General features: G+C 52.4%; 2 protein-coding genes across 2 annotated transcripts; both read left to right on the plus strand.

The window, feature by feature from the left end:
* Window positions 1-200: 200 nt before the first annotated feature.
* MAJIN (membrane anchored junction protein) lies at window positions 201-15297 on the plus strand. Its single transcript, XM_062196386.1, has 11 exons — window positions 201-301; window positions 3041-3086; window positions 6008-6083; window positions 6250-6375; window positions 7167-7198; window positions 7504-7592; window positions 9385-9448; window positions 9563-9619; window positions 13933-14005; window positions 14633-14741; window positions 15186-15297. Exons 1-11 carry the CDS (start codon window positions 201-203, stop codon window positions 15295-15297), a joined length of 885 nt encoding a protein of 294 aa, XP_062052370.1.
* A 2196-nt stretch (window positions 15298-17493) lies between these two features.
* On the plus strand, window positions 17494-18197 carry GPHA2 (glycoprotein hormone subunit alpha 2). The gene is made up of 4 exons (XM_062196389.1): window positions 17494-17502; window positions 17561-17660; window positions 17812-17996; window positions 18096-18197. The coding sequence occupies exons 1-4, from the start codon at window positions 17494-17496 to the stop codon at window positions 18195-18197; spliced, it is 396 nt and encodes a 131-aa protein (XP_062052373.1).
* The last annotated feature ends 30 nt before the right edge of the window (window positions 18198-18227 follow it).

Raw genomic sequence — 18227 nt, forward strand, 5'->3', positions numbered from 1 at the left:
CGACCCAGCCATGCATTGCAGGACTGAAGCTGGTGCACGGGCAGGGGTGCCAGTGTTGGGCATTTTACTCATGAAAAGATGCTGTAGATTAGGCAGGCCTCCTCCCCTGTATCTAAGGCCATTTTTAGCTTGTTAATAATGTATGTGATGTTAGTAATTATCTCCTGTTTCTACTTTATTTAGGCTGTCACTTGGAAGCAATGAGTTTAAAACCATTTACCTACCCATTTCCAGAGACGAGGTTTCTTCATGTCGGTCCCAGTGTGTATAAATTCAAAATCAGATATGGAAACAGCATCAGGTAACTTAATTTAAAAAAAAAAAACATTATTTGAGACAGAAAAAAAGAGAGACATAGAAGGAACTCCTGTCCACTGACTCACTCCTCAGTGCCTGCAACAGCTAGGGCTAGGCCAGGGTCAGAGCTGGGAGCTTGAAAATCAGTCCACATCTCCCTTGTGGGAGGCAGAGACCCAGCTACTTGAACCACCACCTGCTACCTCTCAGGGTGAGCAGGAAGTTGGAGATGTGAGTTGGAGTATCTGTCCAGTTGTAAAGGTAGGAGGGCGGCTTGTACAGCAGTGTAGCACATTCTCACAGGTCACACCTCTGCATTCACTCAGTCAGGAGACTGGTTGAAGAAGCACCTTGTTGGATTCTCTCTTCCAGGTATTTTATATTAAGTATATTTATTTTTCATACAGGTTTCTAAATTAGACACCAGGCCTTTATTTATTTGAAAGGCAGAATGACAGAGACAGACAGATGGAGAGATCTTCATCCACTGACTCACTCTCCAGATGGCCACAAGACCTTTGGCTGGGCCGGACCGAAGCTAGGATCCCAGAACTCAGTCCAATTCCACTTGAGCCATTACCTTGTGCCCCCTTGGGCACATGTTAGCAGGAAGCTAGGATTGGACGTGGAATTAAGTTTGAACACTGGTACTCAGTATGGGGTGTGTACATCCCAGTATCTTAACTACTACTACAAACACTGGCTTGAGGATGCTCACTTTAATCATTTCTATTCAAAATGGTACTGGTATTCTAGCTAGAGGACTTAAGCAAGAAATAATGTGAACTAAAATGTATCTAAATTGAGAGGGAAGAATGAAACTATCCGCATAGAGAACACACACACACACATACACACACACAGAGAGTATTAGAGCTAAGAAGTAGAGCAAAGTTACAAGATATAAGATGAACACATTGATTTTTGTGATTAAAATGGTAAATTTAATGTTTTTTAAAGATTTATTTTACTTGAAAGTCACAGTTACACAGAGAGAGAAGGAGAGAGAGAGAGAGAGAGAGAGAGAGAGAGAGAGAGAAGAGGAGAGGAGAGAGGTCTTCCATCCACTGGTTCACTCCCCAGTTGGCTGCAATGACTGGAGCTGTGCTGATCTGAAGCCAGGAGCCAGGAGCTTCTTCTGGGTCTCCCACACAGGTGCAGGGGCCCAATGAGTTGGGCCATCTTCTATTGCTTTCCCAGGCCATAGCTGAGAGCTGGATCGGAAGTGGAGCAGCTTGGGGCCAGGGGTGGTGGGGTGGTGGTGGTGCTATGGCACAGTAGGAAAAGCCACTGCCTACAGTGCTAGCATCCTATATGGGTGCTGGTTTGAGGCCCAGATGCTCCACTTCTTAACCATCTTCCTGCTGATAGCCTAGCGAAAGCAGCCAAGATGGCCTAAGTCCTTGGGCCCCTGTACCCATGTGGGAGACTGGATGGAGCTCCAGGCTCCTAGCTTTGGCCTGGCCCAGCCATGACCATTGCAGCCATTTAGGGGAGTGAACCAGAGGATGGAAGATCTCTCTTCCTCTCTGAAAAAGAAGCTGTTAAACAATGGTGGATAGTTTCCCAAAATTCAAATTTTTGCTTTGAAGAGCTGGTGCTATGGTGTAGTAGTCCAAGTTTCTGCTTGCAGTGCCAGCATCCCATATGGACACAGCTTCATGAACCGGCTGCTCTACTTTTGATCCAGCTCTCTGCTATGTCCTAGGAAAACAGTAGAAGGTGAACCAAGTGCTTGGGCCCCTGCACCCACCTGGGAGCTGGGAAGAAGCTTCTGGCTCCCAGCTTCAGATTGGTTCAACTCTGGCCATTGCAGCCATTTGGGGAGTGTACCAATGGATGGAAGACCTTTCTCTCTGTCTCTCCCTCTCTATCTGTAAGTCTACCTCTCAAGTAAATAAATAAAAATCTTTAAAAAATGGTTTTTTGCTTGAAAGACCCAAATTTATTGTTGACAGTAAACAATCAGTTGATTTCCTTATGATGATGTGTACTTTATTCATTTTGAGGAAAATGTCTGTCAGACTTCCAAGTCTGACAAACCATAGTTTATCAGCTGATCATTCAAGTAAAATATAATTTTATGAAAAAAGCAGCTAGTTCAGTTTGCGACTTGCACAGTCACACAAGTGCTTTTTCTGAAGACAACCATCATGTTTGGTAGGCAGACTTGCTTTATGCACACTTCCGGTTTTACCAGGTGCCACATTGAATAGCTGTGTAATCAATGGTTGAGATTTTATAAAGTCATTAACTTTTTACTGCTTCCAGAATGATTTGAAATGAAACAGGATTTTTCCCTCTGTGCAGCAGTAGAGATTGCTGTGAACGCTGTCCTAAGCTGCACTCCAGCCTCACGCAGCCGCCCAGATTGTGCAAAAGCACCGGCAGTTTTGCCCACCACTGCTTTTGCACAAATGGGTACACGTGTTAACCCAGGGAAAAGAGTGAAAGAACATCTTAGTACCATTATTGTTAAGAAAATACTTTTGACCTTGGAGATTCTTTGAAAGGGACTTAGGAACTCCAGGGTTCTCCAAACCACACTTTGAATGTAACTTGTCTAGCAAATTGCTAACTTTCACAGGAAGAATCTCAGGTTTTGTCAGGTTACTGGAGAAGCCATTTCAGTACAGCCTTGTCCCAGTGCTCAGACCAACCACCAGTGTCATTCATGCTCTACAGAGTCTGCTCGTTCAGGGCTTTCCATCTTCTTACTCGTCTCTGTCTGTTTACTTTCTAGAGGAATAGAGATAGAAAATAAGGACATCATCGTCGAGGAGCTGGAGGTAGGAAAAGCAGCAGACCACGTTGGGGCGGTTGTTCTGGAAGGCACAGATGCCCCCATGTCCACACTTGAATTTCCTACAAACTGGTAACCCTGGGTAACTTGGCTTCTCCTTTTCCACACTTCCTCTGCAAAGAAACTATACCGTGTTTCAGAGAAACTTAAAGCCTGTATCCTTCCTGAATTCTAGTGAAGTGTCAGCACCTTGGAGGCTACGAGTTGCTTAGCTTCCACTAGAACTCGCAGCCGTTGGCAGGCGGCTCTCTTTCGTGGCGGCTGGCATCCAGGAAGCTTCCGGAGGACGGCTGCCTTCTAGAGGGCTCTGGGAAACCACCCCAAACCACCGCCTGGCACTTGACGTTCAGGAAGCTCACTGTAAATACACAGACAAGGCTGTTGTGTCTCCATCCGAATTGGAAACATTGGCAATTGCTCTGTTCCCACATCATTTTCATTCCATTTCTACCCAGCTCTGGTTTAAGTTCTGCCACGGAGAGACGACTAAGCAGTAAAGTAAATCGGTGAAAGCACTGGACACAGAATTAGAGTTCTGGGGGCTGGCCCTGCATTCCAGTCCTGGCTTAGCCATTGTTACCCTTGGCAAATCATTTATCAGCCTGACTCCAAATTGCCTGGATATAAATTGAGAAGTTTAAACTACAGGTGGAGTAGGTTGGGATTGAGAATTCTTTTCAAAATTTGGAATATTGGTCTCTGCATAATAAGATTTCTTGGGACCCAAGCCTAAACGTGAAATTAGTTTATGTTTCACTTCTGCCTTATGCTCTTAGCCTAAGGTAATTTTATACTCTCTTCTCACATGAAGTCAGATGTGGAATTTTCCACCTGTGGCACCATGTTACTGCTCAAACATTTTGGGTTTTGGAGCATTTTGGATTTTGGACTTTCAGATTAGGAACGCTTAACCTGTGGTTTATCCTATTCTAACGGTGCAACTCAGTAACTTATGACTATTGTGACTTACGAAGACATATGCCTCCTCATTTCAAGGAATTAGAATACTAGTAAAAATACACTTAAACAGAACTGCTTAAAACTTTGAGGCATAGCTTTTAAGGTACCTGTGGCTCTTCAGCTAAATGTTGAAAGATCCAGTAGGACCTTGTAGGACCTCAAGGACATCATAAATTACAAGTAACTTAGTAGGCACCAGGAGAATTTTTGTTTATTTTGTGAGCACCTTCAGTTAATTTGGGCAGGAAAAAGCTCAGAACAGCATAGTAGAGTGAAGGGAGCATGGACTTCAGAACCATCCAGTCTAGATTTAAATTCAGGTTCTGCCATCATAGTGTGACTTTGGGCAGACTAACGGCCCTGAGTCTGTTTCCATACCTGTCCAGTGGGTTAATAAGGAATGCCTGACTTCAAGATCAGAAATAGATGTGTGCAATACCTGCCACTCAGGAGCTCAATAAGTGGTAGCTGTGAAGCATTTGCATATTTTATATATCATATTGAAGTTTCCAAAGTGCTTTTTATATACTTTTTTTATACTTCATTAGTTTGGGGGAAGATGTCATCATTCTCTTTGATTTAGCGAGCATTTAGTGGGAGGCAGTCTACCTTAATAGTTAGGAATATTTTTTTTAAAGATTTATTTATTTATTTGAGGGGCGGCGCCGTGGCTCACTTAGTTAATCCTCCGCCTGCGGCGCCAGCATCCCATATGGGCACCGGGTTCTAGTCCCAGTTGCTTTTCTTCCAGTCCAGCTCTCTGCTGTGGCCTGGGAAGGCAGTGGAGGATGGCCCAAGTGCTTGGGCCCTGCACCCACATGGGAGACCAGGAGGAAGCACCTGGCTCCTGGCTTCGGATCGGTGCAGTGCGCCAGCCGTAGCGGCCATTTGAGGGGTGAACCAACGGAAGGAAGACCTTTCTCTGTGTCTATAACTCTACCTGTCAAATAAAAAAAGATTTATTTATTTATTTGAAATGCAGAGTTACAGAAAGGCAGAGGCAGAGAGAGAGAGAGATTTTCCATTTGCTGGTTCACTCCCCAGATGGCCACAACGGCCAGGCGGAACTGGACTGATCTGAAGCCAGGAGCTAAGAGCTAGGAGCCAGGAGCCATCCTCCTCTGCTTTCCCAAGCACATTAGCAGGGAGCTGGATTGGAAGTGGAGCATCCGGGACTTGAACCAGTGCCTGTGTAGGATGCCAGCGTTGCAGGCAGTGGCTTTTTCTGCTACACCACAACACCAGCCCTAAATATTAGCTATTATAATCAAGACACCATGCTAGAATGCAGAATTCAAAGATAAACAAGACACAGTTTCTGCCTACTATAGGCCAAAACATTAGGAAATGCAGTAATCTTATAATAATTCCAAATTAATTAATTGGTAAAGACTAATAGGCTTAGATTAATTAGGGGTTAATCCAGATTTAAAGAGCATAGAAAAAAGTTTCACTTAAGCAAAAGCAAAATAACTATTTAAGTATTAGTATTGTTCATTCATTCAATAACCGTGTATGGAGGACCTGTGATACAACACTCCCTATGGTGGGCACTGTAGACGTGATGGTAAGATAAGTCAGGTGCACGTCCTACTTCCAGCAGGTCTCCTGATCAAATGAAACGTATGTGTGTGGGATGTAGTAAAGGGCCAGGGCTTACTGTGAAGTTTGAGTCTAAAAGTTGATTACAACTTGGGGAATCAGGGAAAGCTTTCTGGAGGAGGTGTCTTGAATTTAAAGGATATGGTAGGATTTGGCTGATGGATGGAACAGGTGTTTCAGGTAGGAAATGAGCTGTGCAGAAGCATAGAGAGGGAGAAGCAGGAGGCACATTGGGGGCACAGCAAATACTTCAGTTTCCTAGAGCCTGCGAGGAGCAGTGATGAGCATCAGTGGGAATATTGAGTCTCAACAATATTATTAAAGAATTTTCAACTGTTTTTCCAGGATTCTATCCGTGTGGTCTTGGGAAACTTGGACAATCTGCAGCCTTTCACTACAGAGCACTTCGTTATATTTCCCTGTATCCTTTCTTTGCTGGCTGCCAATGGGCTCCCACTCATGTTACATTCGCGTAGCTTCAGCGAAGCTGTAGGCAGTTTGGAGGGGAGAGGAGAGCAAGTGTCGGCCCTCAGACGGTGGCCGGGGTGCGTGCTGGCTTCCTGCTCGCTCCTTAGCTGTGTCCCCAGATAAAAGCAAATGGGAAAGAGTCTCTCACCTGAAATTCAAACATGGGGAAGCTGTCCTGATCCCGTACCCGTTTGTGTTCACACTCTACGTGGAGCTGAACCGCTTTCATGAAAACCTGTCACCTGGTGAGTGACATGATGGGCGTGTGGCTGGGAGAAAAGAAAACAGATCCGCAGTGGGAGCTGAGCGTGGTGAGCAGGCCTGCCAGCCTGGGCTCCAGCCACAGTGCGGAAGTCGGGAACACATACAGCAAGCCAGGGTGGCCTTGCCACTTAATAGCTCTGTGACCTTAGATAAATGACTTGATCTTCCTCCACCTCCTTGAGGAAATGGTGAGTAATACTAGTACCTTTCTCATCGAGTTATTAAGAGGATTAAATGCTCCTAAACTTAGATTTATATCATAATGCAAATACAGGTAAGCGAAAGCACCAAGTCTGGTTTAGAGCAATCAGTGGAAGCTAACTGTTCCGTGAACGTGTCCGTCTGTTTTCTCCGGTGACCTTCACGTTAGTGGTGTTGTAGAGGAATCTCCCGATTTTTACTACCTGAGGGTCATGACTGTGTTATGCCTTGAAGAAAAAGTAAGCATTTTGATTTGAAAAAGGGTGCGAAGACCTTGCCTCCAACGGGTTGGTCACTGATGCCTGAAGTGGCATTTGTTTCCTTTCATCTCCTTTTAAGTGGCGTATTGCTGCAGTGCGGATCAAACCTTTTCAGCTTGTAAATGACAAACGTTTTGAGACAAGGGGGAAGAGAGTTTGGACACTGTTTCTAGGGAAAGTGGTGCCAGGGACAAGGGAGATGGGCGCATGGGAAGGTTTTGTCTACAGCCAGTTCTGAGAAATACACAGCAGCCAGAAAGCCAGGCGGAACAGAGGCTTGATGCTTTCTCACGCCACGTTTCCCATTGCAGGAGAAGCAGTGAAGGCCACCCCTCCTGGCAGGGTAAGTTCGCCTTCTCTACAGAGCGAAAGTCTCCTTCCCACCTCCTGTTCCCCAGAATCCTGCCGTCTCTGCCTCTTACTTTTGCCCCCTCAGTTGCTGCTCACGTCCAATCAGGATACACCTGCAACCATGTTTTCCCCTTGGCTAGATTTTGGAGACTAAGTCTCCAGCAGAATGGGGTCTTGCTTGGAAAGCTGATGTTAAGAGTTGCATGTGGCAGTTTAAAGATGCAGCGTTCTCTTCTGTACCCTATGAATTGAGAGAATTCTGGGAAAGGAGTCCCAGGAGAACGTTTCTCTCCGAAGGTCCTCACTGCAAAATCATCTGGATCCATGATGAGAAAACGAAAATGCACAGAAGAACCCAGCTCCCCCGGCAGGCCGGAGCCGGCCAGGTCAGTGACGCGGGCGAGGGGCTGGCCCTGCACCTGGTTAGGTGATGAGGGAGAGAGGCTGACCCTGCAGCCTAGTTAAGCTTTGCCAGTCATGGCTGCTTGTCCATCCTGTCCTAGGGTGAGTCACTTGCTTTTTAAAGGTTCAATCAGTAGCTGCCTATTCCAATGGCTGGACTAAGGAAAGGAAGCAAGTTGATATTTGCAGTGTAATCTGTTTTTGTTTTTAAATATTCATTTATTTATTTGAAAGGCAGAGTTACAGAGAGAGAGAGAGAGGTCTTCCATCTGCTGGTTCACTCCCCAGTTGGCAGCAATGGCTAGAGCTGTGCCGATCCAAAGTCAGGAGCCAGGAGCTTCTTCCTGGTCTCCCACGCAGGTGCAGGGACCCAAGGACTTGAGCCATCTTCTATTGCTTTCCCAGGCCATAGCAGAGAGCTGGATCAGAAGTGGAGCAGCTGGGACTCGAACTGGTGCCCATATAGGATGCTGTTGTTTCAGGCCAGGGCTTTAACCTGCTGCACTACAGTGCCAGCTGCAATTTTATTTTTGTTTTTAAATATTCATTTATTTATTTGAAAGGCAGAGTTAGAGAGAGAGGGAGAGAGGGAGAGAGAGAGAGCGAGAGCACTTTCATCCACTGGCTGAAGCCAGGAGCCTGGATCCAGGTATCCCACATGGAGAGCAGGGGTCCAGATACTTGGGCCGTCTTCTGCTGCTTTCCCAGGCACAGTGTCAGGGAGCTGGGTGGGGAGTGGAGCAGCCAGCACTCAGACTGCTACTCCTACTGGATGCCTGTGTCACAGGTGGCAGCTTAACCCCTGCACCAAACACCAGACCTGTCATTGGAACACAGCCTCTCTCAGCAAAGTCGCATTGTCTGTTCATCAAGATGAAGGCTGAGAGGAGGTACAGTCAGACCTCATACAACTGGACTCAATGCATCCAAAAACTGTGTACTCGGCAGTGTTATCAGAAGGCACAGACTTACCTAACATCTAAGAATACTATACAGGGAAGCCTTTGAAAGTGAGAGCGAACAAAGATAGTGCCTTTTACAGCAGTGACCAGGGAGCTTTTGGACCCTGAAGTGGTGGTCCAGGCTAGCATGTCTGCGAGGGCTATGACCCAGGTATCGGGGGGCTGCGCTCTCGGGGAGAAGAGCCGTCCTGGGGTGCTGAGGCTGCTACTGCGGAGGCTTCTTTCGCTCTTTCCCGTCTCTGTCAGGGACCAAATGGGCCAGCAAGACAATCCAGTCCTTCTTAGCACCCCAGAGGGAGTGGCTTGTTCTCCAGCTCACGGCTGGCAGCAGCTATTCCTCTCCTGGGGCTGTGCCGGCCCCGGGATAGACAGAGTGTGAGAGCAGGCCGTGAGGGAACTGCCCCTGTGCTGTCCAGGTGCACGTGTCAGTGAAGTTAGGGCGATTCCTGCCGAGCCAGGTGCAGGGTGAAGACCCCTGGGGGTGTGGGGATTCGCTCTGTTCCGTCTGACTGAGTTTTCCTTGGATATGAGGCTCGCCTTCCTTCTCTCTGGGTTTTGTTGCACAATCAAGTATTTCAAAATCTGATACCTGCTGTCAATCACATTTTTCCTGTCTCAAACCCTAGTTCCTTAGGTGTTGGGATAACTGGTTCATAGCTGCACCCAATGAAAATTTGGCCGTACGATTTATTCTGCCAGCCAGGAGCAGTATAAAAATAGCCAACCTGCTGAAATATTCATTCGGGCCACATTTGCTCGAACGGAGTGAAGTTGCTGCTGCCAGTAACATTTCCCGGGCTTCTCTCCGCCACAGGGCCAAGACGGGGACTTCCAGTCGCAGCCTCAGCAAAAAGAAGCCCCCTGTGGAATCCAGGAGGGTAAGCACCGAAGTGGAGGTACTGGGGTTACTGGCTCCGTCACGCGTGGGGGTTCCTGTGGCCAGCACACCCTGGTCCGTGAGTGCCGACTGAGCTGACCGCACTCCTTCTCAGGCTCGCTGCCTGCAGAGCAGCATTCAGCCACGCTGCCCTTGCCACACCACCCCGAGAGTGACTGCATAACACACACACTGTCAAGGAGCCCTGTGGTGAAAATGTCCGCCTATCTTACAGCACTGACACTTGTACTCTGTAGTGGAAATAACAAAATAGATGTGTATTGATTAGCGATGGCATTCAGCATAGAATTTTTTATTTAGAAAACTTCATCCACTGGCTGGCGCCGTGGCTTAACAGGCTAATCCTCCGCCTTGCGGCGCCGGCACACCGGGTTCTAGTCCTGGTTGGGGCGCCGGATTCTATCCTGGTTGCCCCTCTTCCAGGCCAGCTCTCTGCTATGGCCCGGGAAGGCAGTGGAGGATGGCCTAAGTCCTTGGGCCCTGCACCCGCATGGAAGACCAGGAGAAGCACCTGGCTCCTGGCTTCGGATCAGCACGATGCGCCGGCTGCAGCGGCCATTGGAGGGTGAACCAGCGGCAAAAAGGAAGACCTTTCTCTCTGTCTCTCTCTCTCACTATCCACTCTGCCTGTAAAAAAAAAAAAAAAAAGAAAAAGAAAACTTCATCCACACTGGGTCTGAGTCTAGCAGCACCTGGTTTTCACAGGTGAGCCAGGCAAGGAGCAGCAGTGGAAGCTTCCAGAAGGAGAGGGACTCCTGGAGCAGCGGGGAGCTGGCTCCAGGGCATTTGATTCAGTTTGGCAGCTGCTCCCCGTGTAGGTATTCATGTCTCTGCTCCTCTTCCATGTCAGGGCTTCTTTGCCATAATTATCTCCAAAATAACGCCCTTTCCCTTCCCCCTGCAGTAGCCATTGCTCTGTCCAGGCCTTACAGAGTCTGCCTTTGTTCCTACTTCTGTCCCTAAAGGGGACGTAGAGCTCTGACCTCGTACTCCAACTCTGACAATTCGTCTTTCACCTTCCCAGGACACATGACATGATTCACTAGCAAATATTTATGTGGCACTCATTCAACAACTTTTCATTGTCCACTGTGAACCGAGGGCCAGGGATGTGGCGCTGTCCTCTACAAAGCCAGCAGTGCAAAGCAAGGCACACAGTTGCTAAGGATGTGCTGTGTGCCGGGTAGAGGAAACACAGCACACAGAGGCCGTGGAGTGTCTACAGAGGAAAGGTCCCGGGGGCAGGCTGCATGGTACCGCGGGCTAACCCGCTGCCTACAGTGTCTCCTGTTGGAGCGCTAGTGTGAGTCCCCATTGCTTGCTTCTGTCCGGCTTCCTGCCACCCACGTGGGAATCCCAAATGGAGTTCCTGGCTCCTGGCTCCAGGCTGCAGCCATTGCAGGCATTTGGAGAGTGAACCACTGTCGCTTTTAAATAAATAAATAAATCTTTAAAAAAAAAAAAAAAAGCGTTCGCAGAGTAGGTCAGAGTGGGTAGCGCTCAGGCCCAGGGGAAGAGTGCAGTGCTTTGGCTCGTGCGGGCTTGTGCACCCGGGCTGAGGGTGCCACGCTGAGACACGTTCCTGGAGAGGTCGGCCTGGGCTGGGCTGGAAGGGCCCTGTGGCCACCGTAAGGTCACAGGAATTCCTGGAAAACACTTTCCAGTAGAAGAGTGAGGTGACAGTCCTTTCTAAACCATGTTCTGTCTCCTGTTTGCATGCATTATGTTGGGGGCTGGAGTTCACAGAAACATGGGAACACCTAGTTTCTTCCTTCCAGGGACTTATAACTTAGCTGAGGGGAAGGGTGAGCCCTTGGGAATTTAGACCACAGACAGAGGCAGAGGACAGGGCCTTTGTTGGGCCGTGGCTGACTGGCCCACTGGGCAAACCTGTGTAGACAGTCGCCCCCTCTATGCCGCCATCTTCTAGAGAGGTAAGAAGAAGAAAGGAGGACGTACAAGAAGAGTACATGATGCTCCAGAGAACAAAGACATTGATACAACCAGATAATTACTATTAAAGGAGCATTTCCCTCCCGCCCTACCCTTCGTGCCTACCTATTCTTGGTTTGACACATCATCTCCCTCAAGAACTGTACCCACAGCTTCTTACTCAGCATAATTACCTTGTCAGCCTGATTCTGGGTTCGGAAAGAACTCTGAGTAAAAGGAGCACGTTTACTGATGTGGACTCAAAGCCCAAGGACCTTCTTCATCACAGACCCTGTTCCCAGGATGAGGATTTCCTCCTGAGTTAAAGTGACCACAGTGACTCCCAGCGTAAGTCAGATGAGCCAGAAAAATTGAATTCGCTCTTACGGTCCAAGGCTGACTATCTCCCCACTCTGGGGCAGTGGAGTGAGGGATCACAGGCAGTGTGGGCTGCGCATGTCTGAACACATCAGGAGCCTGTGCAGGAAGAGCTCAGAACACAACACGTCTCTCTGTCCGAGAGCTGTTTGGGAGACAATGGGAAGGGAGGACAGAGCCCTTAACCCTGTTACTCCAGAGCCCAGACCTAGCGATCCGGAATGTGGAAGGATACACATGGGCCAGAGCAGCGGGGGGAGGCTGCGCACTGCAGGCGCCTCCACCCGAACTGCACTTCTCAGCAGGTGTGGCCACAAACTCCCAGAGGCGGCCTGGCGTAGCTGCCACTCTGCTGGTCATTAGGGCTGCTCTGTGCAGCGGGATTGAAGCCCAAAACCAGAGTTCCATTAAATATGTAAGAATCATTCCCTCAAGTCCAAAGCAGAGCTGGGCCCTCCAACTCTTTCATCTGCTTAGAGAAGGTAAGAATGGGCTCCCCTTCCTCCCCTTCCTCCCCTTGTACAGGACTCTGACTTAGATGGCCGCCTTTGTGGCCTGGGATTTGTTGGAGACTCTCTCAGAAGTATCTGCTATTCTAATCTGAAGTGTGTGCTTACATGGGGCTGGTCCTAGCTTCCCTAGGGGCACGTCACACTTCTGCCCCCCAGAACCCCGTGGACAGCCTGCAGCCCCTCATCATAGCAAAACAGCTCAAGGAAACCCAGCCCTGCAGGGGGAGGCCCCAGATCTTGGCTGGGTGAAGATTCTGGCCAGCGGCAGGGATTTCCAGAGAAAATGTCTGAGCCATGTTTCTATCAGGGTGCTTGCCAGAAAATGGTGTGGGCCTGGGACCAGGTTGCAGGATGCCCTTCTGAAAGTACAGAGGAATTTAACAAGGCCTTAGTAGCACAGGAAGAAATAATAAGATTGCATTGTGGCGTGGTGGCTGCTAACGCCACGGTCATGTTTCTGCAGTGTCTGGCTCTAGCCTTGCTGATTGTACTCTTTAAAAAAAAATTATTTATTCATTTGAAAAGACAGAGTTATATAGAGAGGGAAAGACAGAGAGAGAGGGGGATCTTTCATCTGCTGGTTCACTCTCCAAATGGTCACAACAGCCAGAGCTGGGCCAGGCCGAAGCCAGAAGCTTCTTCTGGGTCTCCCATGTGGGTGGCAGTGGCCATCTTTTGCTGCCTTCCCAGGCCACCAGCAGGGAGCTGGATGGGAAATGGAGCAGCCAGGACACAAACCAGCACCCACATGGGACACTGCCATCACAGGTGGTTCTCCTTCTTGAGTGGCACCGGGCCCATGTGTGTCGTGTCCCTGTTTGGAATTCCGTGCCCTCCTCGACCAGTGAATGAAGTTCCACTCATTCATCAGGGCCCTGCTGACACATCACGTCCCCGGGGACGCCTGCCTAGACCCAGCACACTGCAGAGACCACCCTGGCTGCTGACGCATGGCTGGTACCAGCTTTACCCCACTGACTACACATTTCTCCATGTTAATGCTAAGGTCCGCATGAGTTCTGAAGCCTCAACGTTCTAGGACTCAGTAACGTGGAATGCAAGTTCAACCCAGCTTGGTTTGTTCTTGGCTCTTTTTTTATTTTTTATTTATTTATTTTTTAAGGTTTATTTATTTATTTAAAAGTCAGAGTTACACAGAGAGAAGAGAGGCAGAGAGAGAGAGAGGTCTTCCATCCACTGGTTCACTCCCCAATTGGCCACAACGGCTGGAGCTGTGCCTATCCAAAGCCAGAAGCCAGGAGCTTCTTCTGGGTCTCCCATGCAGGTGCAAGGGCCCAAGGACCTGGGCCATCTTCCACTGCTTTCCCAGGCCATAGCAGAGAGCTGGATCAGAAGTGGAGCAGCCAGGACTTAAACCGGCACCCATATGGGATGCTGGCACTGCAAGCCGTGGCTTTACCCGCTACACCACAGGGCTGGCCCCTGTTCTCTGCTCTTACATCTTCTGGTGTTCTAGGGACAATGATTAGGAGGCTGGAATGTAGAAAGGACGGTCCTCCAGCAGGAAACAGAACCTGCCTGGGCGGCCGGAAGCAGAGCCCATGCTGATGTGAGCGAGTTCACCAGCGAACAGCGCGAGGTCATCAAGCTCTGAGACCTTGCTTGGATTTCTTTTTATCAGAACAAGGAAAGAAAAACCCAGCAGGAGTGTCAGCAGCCCTCGGCCTCTGACACCACGGACGTCCGGGAAGAGGGTAGGTTCTGGACCATCCCTGTTTGTCTCCTTGATTCCCCTGTGCCCTGTGGTTCTGCTGAGCAAGGAGCAGCCCGGGGCTGAGTCCGCTCACTGAGTGGGTGGCGGGCCTCGTCCTGGGGCATGCGGCTTGTTAGGAGCCCCCCCTCCGGTCCTAAAGGAGTGAAGGCAGGAAATGCGTGTCGTCCTCTGCTTCTGGTGGTGAACTTGACGCCCGCGCCGGGGAGGAGTGTGTGGCGTTAGTGTGGAAAGTGCCACCGTGGCCGGGAACGCCGCCTGCTGAGGTGCTGCCCTTCCACCAGCACGAGGATTCAGTGTGGGCTGTGGTCCCGGAGGCAGGGCTGGAGCAAGTGAGCTCTCCACCCAGTTCCTGCTCCCTGTGGAAACAGCAGCCATGGCGGGAGGGGGGGGGGGGTGTGTGGCCTTGACCTGGGGATGTCGCTCAGGAGCCTGACTTTGAAAATGCCCCAAGGTCAGACTAGCGTCTTCCTGTGCTGAGATGAACTTGGGGGTGGGGGTGCGGGGTCAGGACACACAGTCACCTGGCTGTAAAGAGCTTGGCGGGAGGCTGCTCACATGAGCAGTCCATGGGCTCCCCTCTGCTCCCGCCTGAGTGCTTTCCTTACAGGGTCTAGGCGCAGACCCCGTACTGCAGAGCCAGCTGTCCCACCCCCGCGGGAAGACAGCCTGCCTCCCCCTGGAGAGACAGCAGCCGGCGGCTTCTTTGGCTTTCTGCGGTAAGAGTGCCGTCCCGCCGTGGCAGAGCCGCCAGGAGCCTTCTCGCAGCGCTTCCGCGGTTACTTCCAGGACAGACGATAGACAGGAGCTCGAGAACGGGGTCTTGCTCGCCCCTGCACAGCTCCCCTCTGTCCTGAAGGCCTGTGTAGGGCCTGGCTCCAGAAGCACGGGCTGCACGGCCGGTCGCTGCCTACCTTGGCCACCCGGGTGATGGTCACCAGATGCTTCTGCTCCCCCCGACCTCAGCTGCCTCCTGGGAGCCCTTTCGCAGAGCAGAACCCAGGAGGTCCCTCCATCGCGGGGCAGCCACCCACTGCAAGTCTGTCTCCTCGGCCTCCCCCTCCCCCGGATATAACCTCATGTGAGGGCCCTTCCGAATGCTGCTCCAGACTGGCTCCCCAGAGCAGACGCGGGCGGGTCAGCCCCTGCTTCTCGCCCTGCAGCGCCCTCTTCCCGTTCCGGTACTTCTTCAGGAAGAGCAGCGGCGAGCCTGCCCAGAGCGAGGGCACCTGGAACCCCGCGGCCGCGCCTCCTCCGGCTCCGTCCTCGCCTTAGGACGCCTCGGCCACGGGCACCGAGGCCCCTCCAGAGGAGTCCTCCTGTGGGTTTGTCCGGTCCTTTGCCACCTTATAATTGAATGTTTTTGTTCCAATTTAAAATTAAATTTTTTAAAAGAATGCAACTTCCTAACATCTTGGGAACTTCACTGCCCCCGGGGCCAGTTTAGGTGGTGTGTCTTCAGCACTTAGGAGCCTACTGATAATAAATTATTTACGGAGAGTTGTTGATGGAACTGAGTGACGTGGAGGTGGAGAGAACCAGCTGTTCCCTCCAGATCCGAGAAACAGTGCCTGACCTTCGACCCCCGATGGCACTGTCGGGCGAGGAAAAGGGGCCTTGAGACTCCCTTCTGAGCCCTACTGACCCCAAAGAAATGGTCTCCCCCAGACTTACCCAGTTCGGCGGCAAAGTGTAGCTTCTCCAAGGTAACGCGCCTCTCGCCGCTGTCCCTCAGGCTTTGACGGGAAAGCCCGTCACTCTGTCGGGTGGGCGCTGGGGTCAGCAGACCAGGACCCCGGAGAAGACCAGGGCACCGGAGCTCTGCCTGCAACCAAGGCACTGGGCTGGGACAGTTAGATGTGCATGGGACCAAATGACCGGTGAGATGTGGAGGTCGCGTTCGTTCAGAGCGAAGGAAGCGTTTTTCACCCTAATAGACGTCCGGTACTGGAACAGGCCACCGGGTGAGGCCGCAGCCTGTCACCCGAAGCTTCTACACCGCTGGCTACCTGTTGCGTGCTCGAGGAGTCCCCTGGGAGTGGGGAAGTGGGCACTGGGAGCCGAGCACCCCCAGCACAGCTGACCCGGCAACAGCGGCCGCGCTCAGACGGCGCTGACAGCCTGGCAGTCTGGGGTCGGCCCCTCCTCCTGAGCGGCCCCCTTCTGACCCCTCCCCACCCCAGTCCCCTGGCAGCTTCCCCCAGCTCTTTGCCAGTGCCGTCTAACACTGCTGGCTGACGACCGCTGAGCGCCAGTCCGCCTGACCCTGAGCGGCTGTAGTGGGTGGCCCTCCTCCGAGGCTTGCTTGCCTCACCTGTCCGAGGCTGGACTCAGATCAGGCGATCAGATACGCTGGGTCTTCCAGAAGGGGTCTCTGTTACACCAGGCACTTGGGGGCCGCCAGCTCAGAGCCCCATTCTGGCTGACCCCTGGGTGTGAGGTCATCCACTTGACGCTGGGAGTGGAGCTCTGAACAGACCGTCACGCTGGGTGCACCCAGGAGACCCCCGGGCCCCCTCCTTCCCCAAGCCCTTTCTCTGCAGGACGGTGGTGTCAAAGTTGGGAGTGGGAGGTCCCAGACAGGCAAGTGCCCCCCTCTCCAGGCCACACACGGCCTTGATGGAGCTGTCTCCCCGCCTCCCCACCTGTGCACGGGCCCCACTCCGCCAGCCCTGGGCGGGAGTTTCGGACAACACTGGGAGCACCCCAGGTGGAACTGCCCGAGGCCTCAGGCTGGGAGGCGGCCTGAAAGCCGATCTCCAGGGGGGCGTGGCTCCCAAAGGCCGGCAAATAAAAAGCCTGACAGCCGGGCCCAGTCCAGGCCAGCGGAGACCAAGGCAGGGAGACACTGAGCCACTCCGTTCCTGAGCCTCAGAGATGGTGAGTGGCCTGGGGGGGGGGGGGGGAGGGGGAGAGCACGAGGACCCGGCGGGTCAGGGGAGGAGGCGTGTGCTCCAGGGGAGACCCCGTGCACAGAGGGCTGACACACAGTCCCACTCAGAGACAGCGCCCACACGGGCAGGCAGGCGGGCCACATACGGGAAGACAGCCCCACTCAGAGACAGCGCCCACACGGGCAGGCAGGCGGGCCACATACGGGAAGACAGCCCCACTCAGAGATAGTGCCCACACGGGCAGGCAGGCGGGCCACATACGGGAAGACAGCCCCACTCAGAGATAGTGCCCACACGGGCAGGCAGGCGGGCCACATACGGGAAGACAGCCCTCCACTCAGAGATAGTGCCCACACGGGCAGGCAGGCAGGCGGGCCACATATGGGAAGACAGCCCCACTCAGAGACAGCGCCCACACGGGCGGGCAGGCGGGCCACATACGGGAAGACAGCCCCACTCAGAGACAGCGCCCACACGGGCAGGCAGGCGGGCCACATACGGGAAGACAGCCCCACTCAGAGACAGCGCCCACACGGGCAGGCAGGCGGGCCACATACGGGAAGACAGCCCTCCACGCATGCAGCAAGTGCGCTCGCCTGGAGCTACGCAGTATCTGACGTAGACTTCCACCCACTACGCCTCAGGTGCCCGCCAGATACCCCCAGGCCCTGCTCCTCTGCCTGCTGGTCATACTCACTGAAGGCTGGGGTCGCGAGGCAGCCACCCCCGGCTGTCACTTACACCGTGAGTATCTCGGGCACCAGAGGGCTGGGGGAGCGGAAGTTCTGGGCGGGAGCAAGGAGCTGACAGACAGGCGGCACCCTAGACAGACCCCCGGGAGGCAGCCAGCAGGAGCTGGGCGAGCCTCCATCCACCCCTCGCTGCCTCCGTCTAGCCTTCAATGTGACAGTGCGAAGTGATCGGCAAGGCACCTGCCGGGGCTCCCACGTGGCTCAGGCCTGTGTGGGCCACTGTGAGTCCAGCGCCTTCCCCTCCCGGTACTCTGTGCTGGTGGCCAGCGGCTACCGACACAACATCACCTCTGTCTCTCAGTGCTGCACCATCAGCAGTCTGAAAAAGGTGAGGAAGGCCCGCGCGGGGGTGGGGGCGGAGGCAGACAGGAGGTGGGGACCCAAGATGGCCCCACGAAGGGGACCTGGAACAGACTCCCCCGCCCAGGTGAAGGTGCAGCTGCAGTGCGTGGGCCACCGGACGGAGCAGCTGGAGATCTTCACGGCCAGGGCCTGCCAGTGCGACATGTGCCGCCTCGCCCGCTACTAGTCCGGCTACCTGCTGCCCTCCCCGGCTCAG

Source organism: Lepus europaeus, chromosome 7 (genome assembly GCF_033115175.1).
Source record: "Lepus europaeus isolate LE1 chromosome 7, mLepTim1.pri, whole genome shotgun sequence".
NCBI lineage: Eukaryota > Metazoa > Chordata > Mammalia > Lagomorpha > Leporidae > Lepus > Lepus europaeus.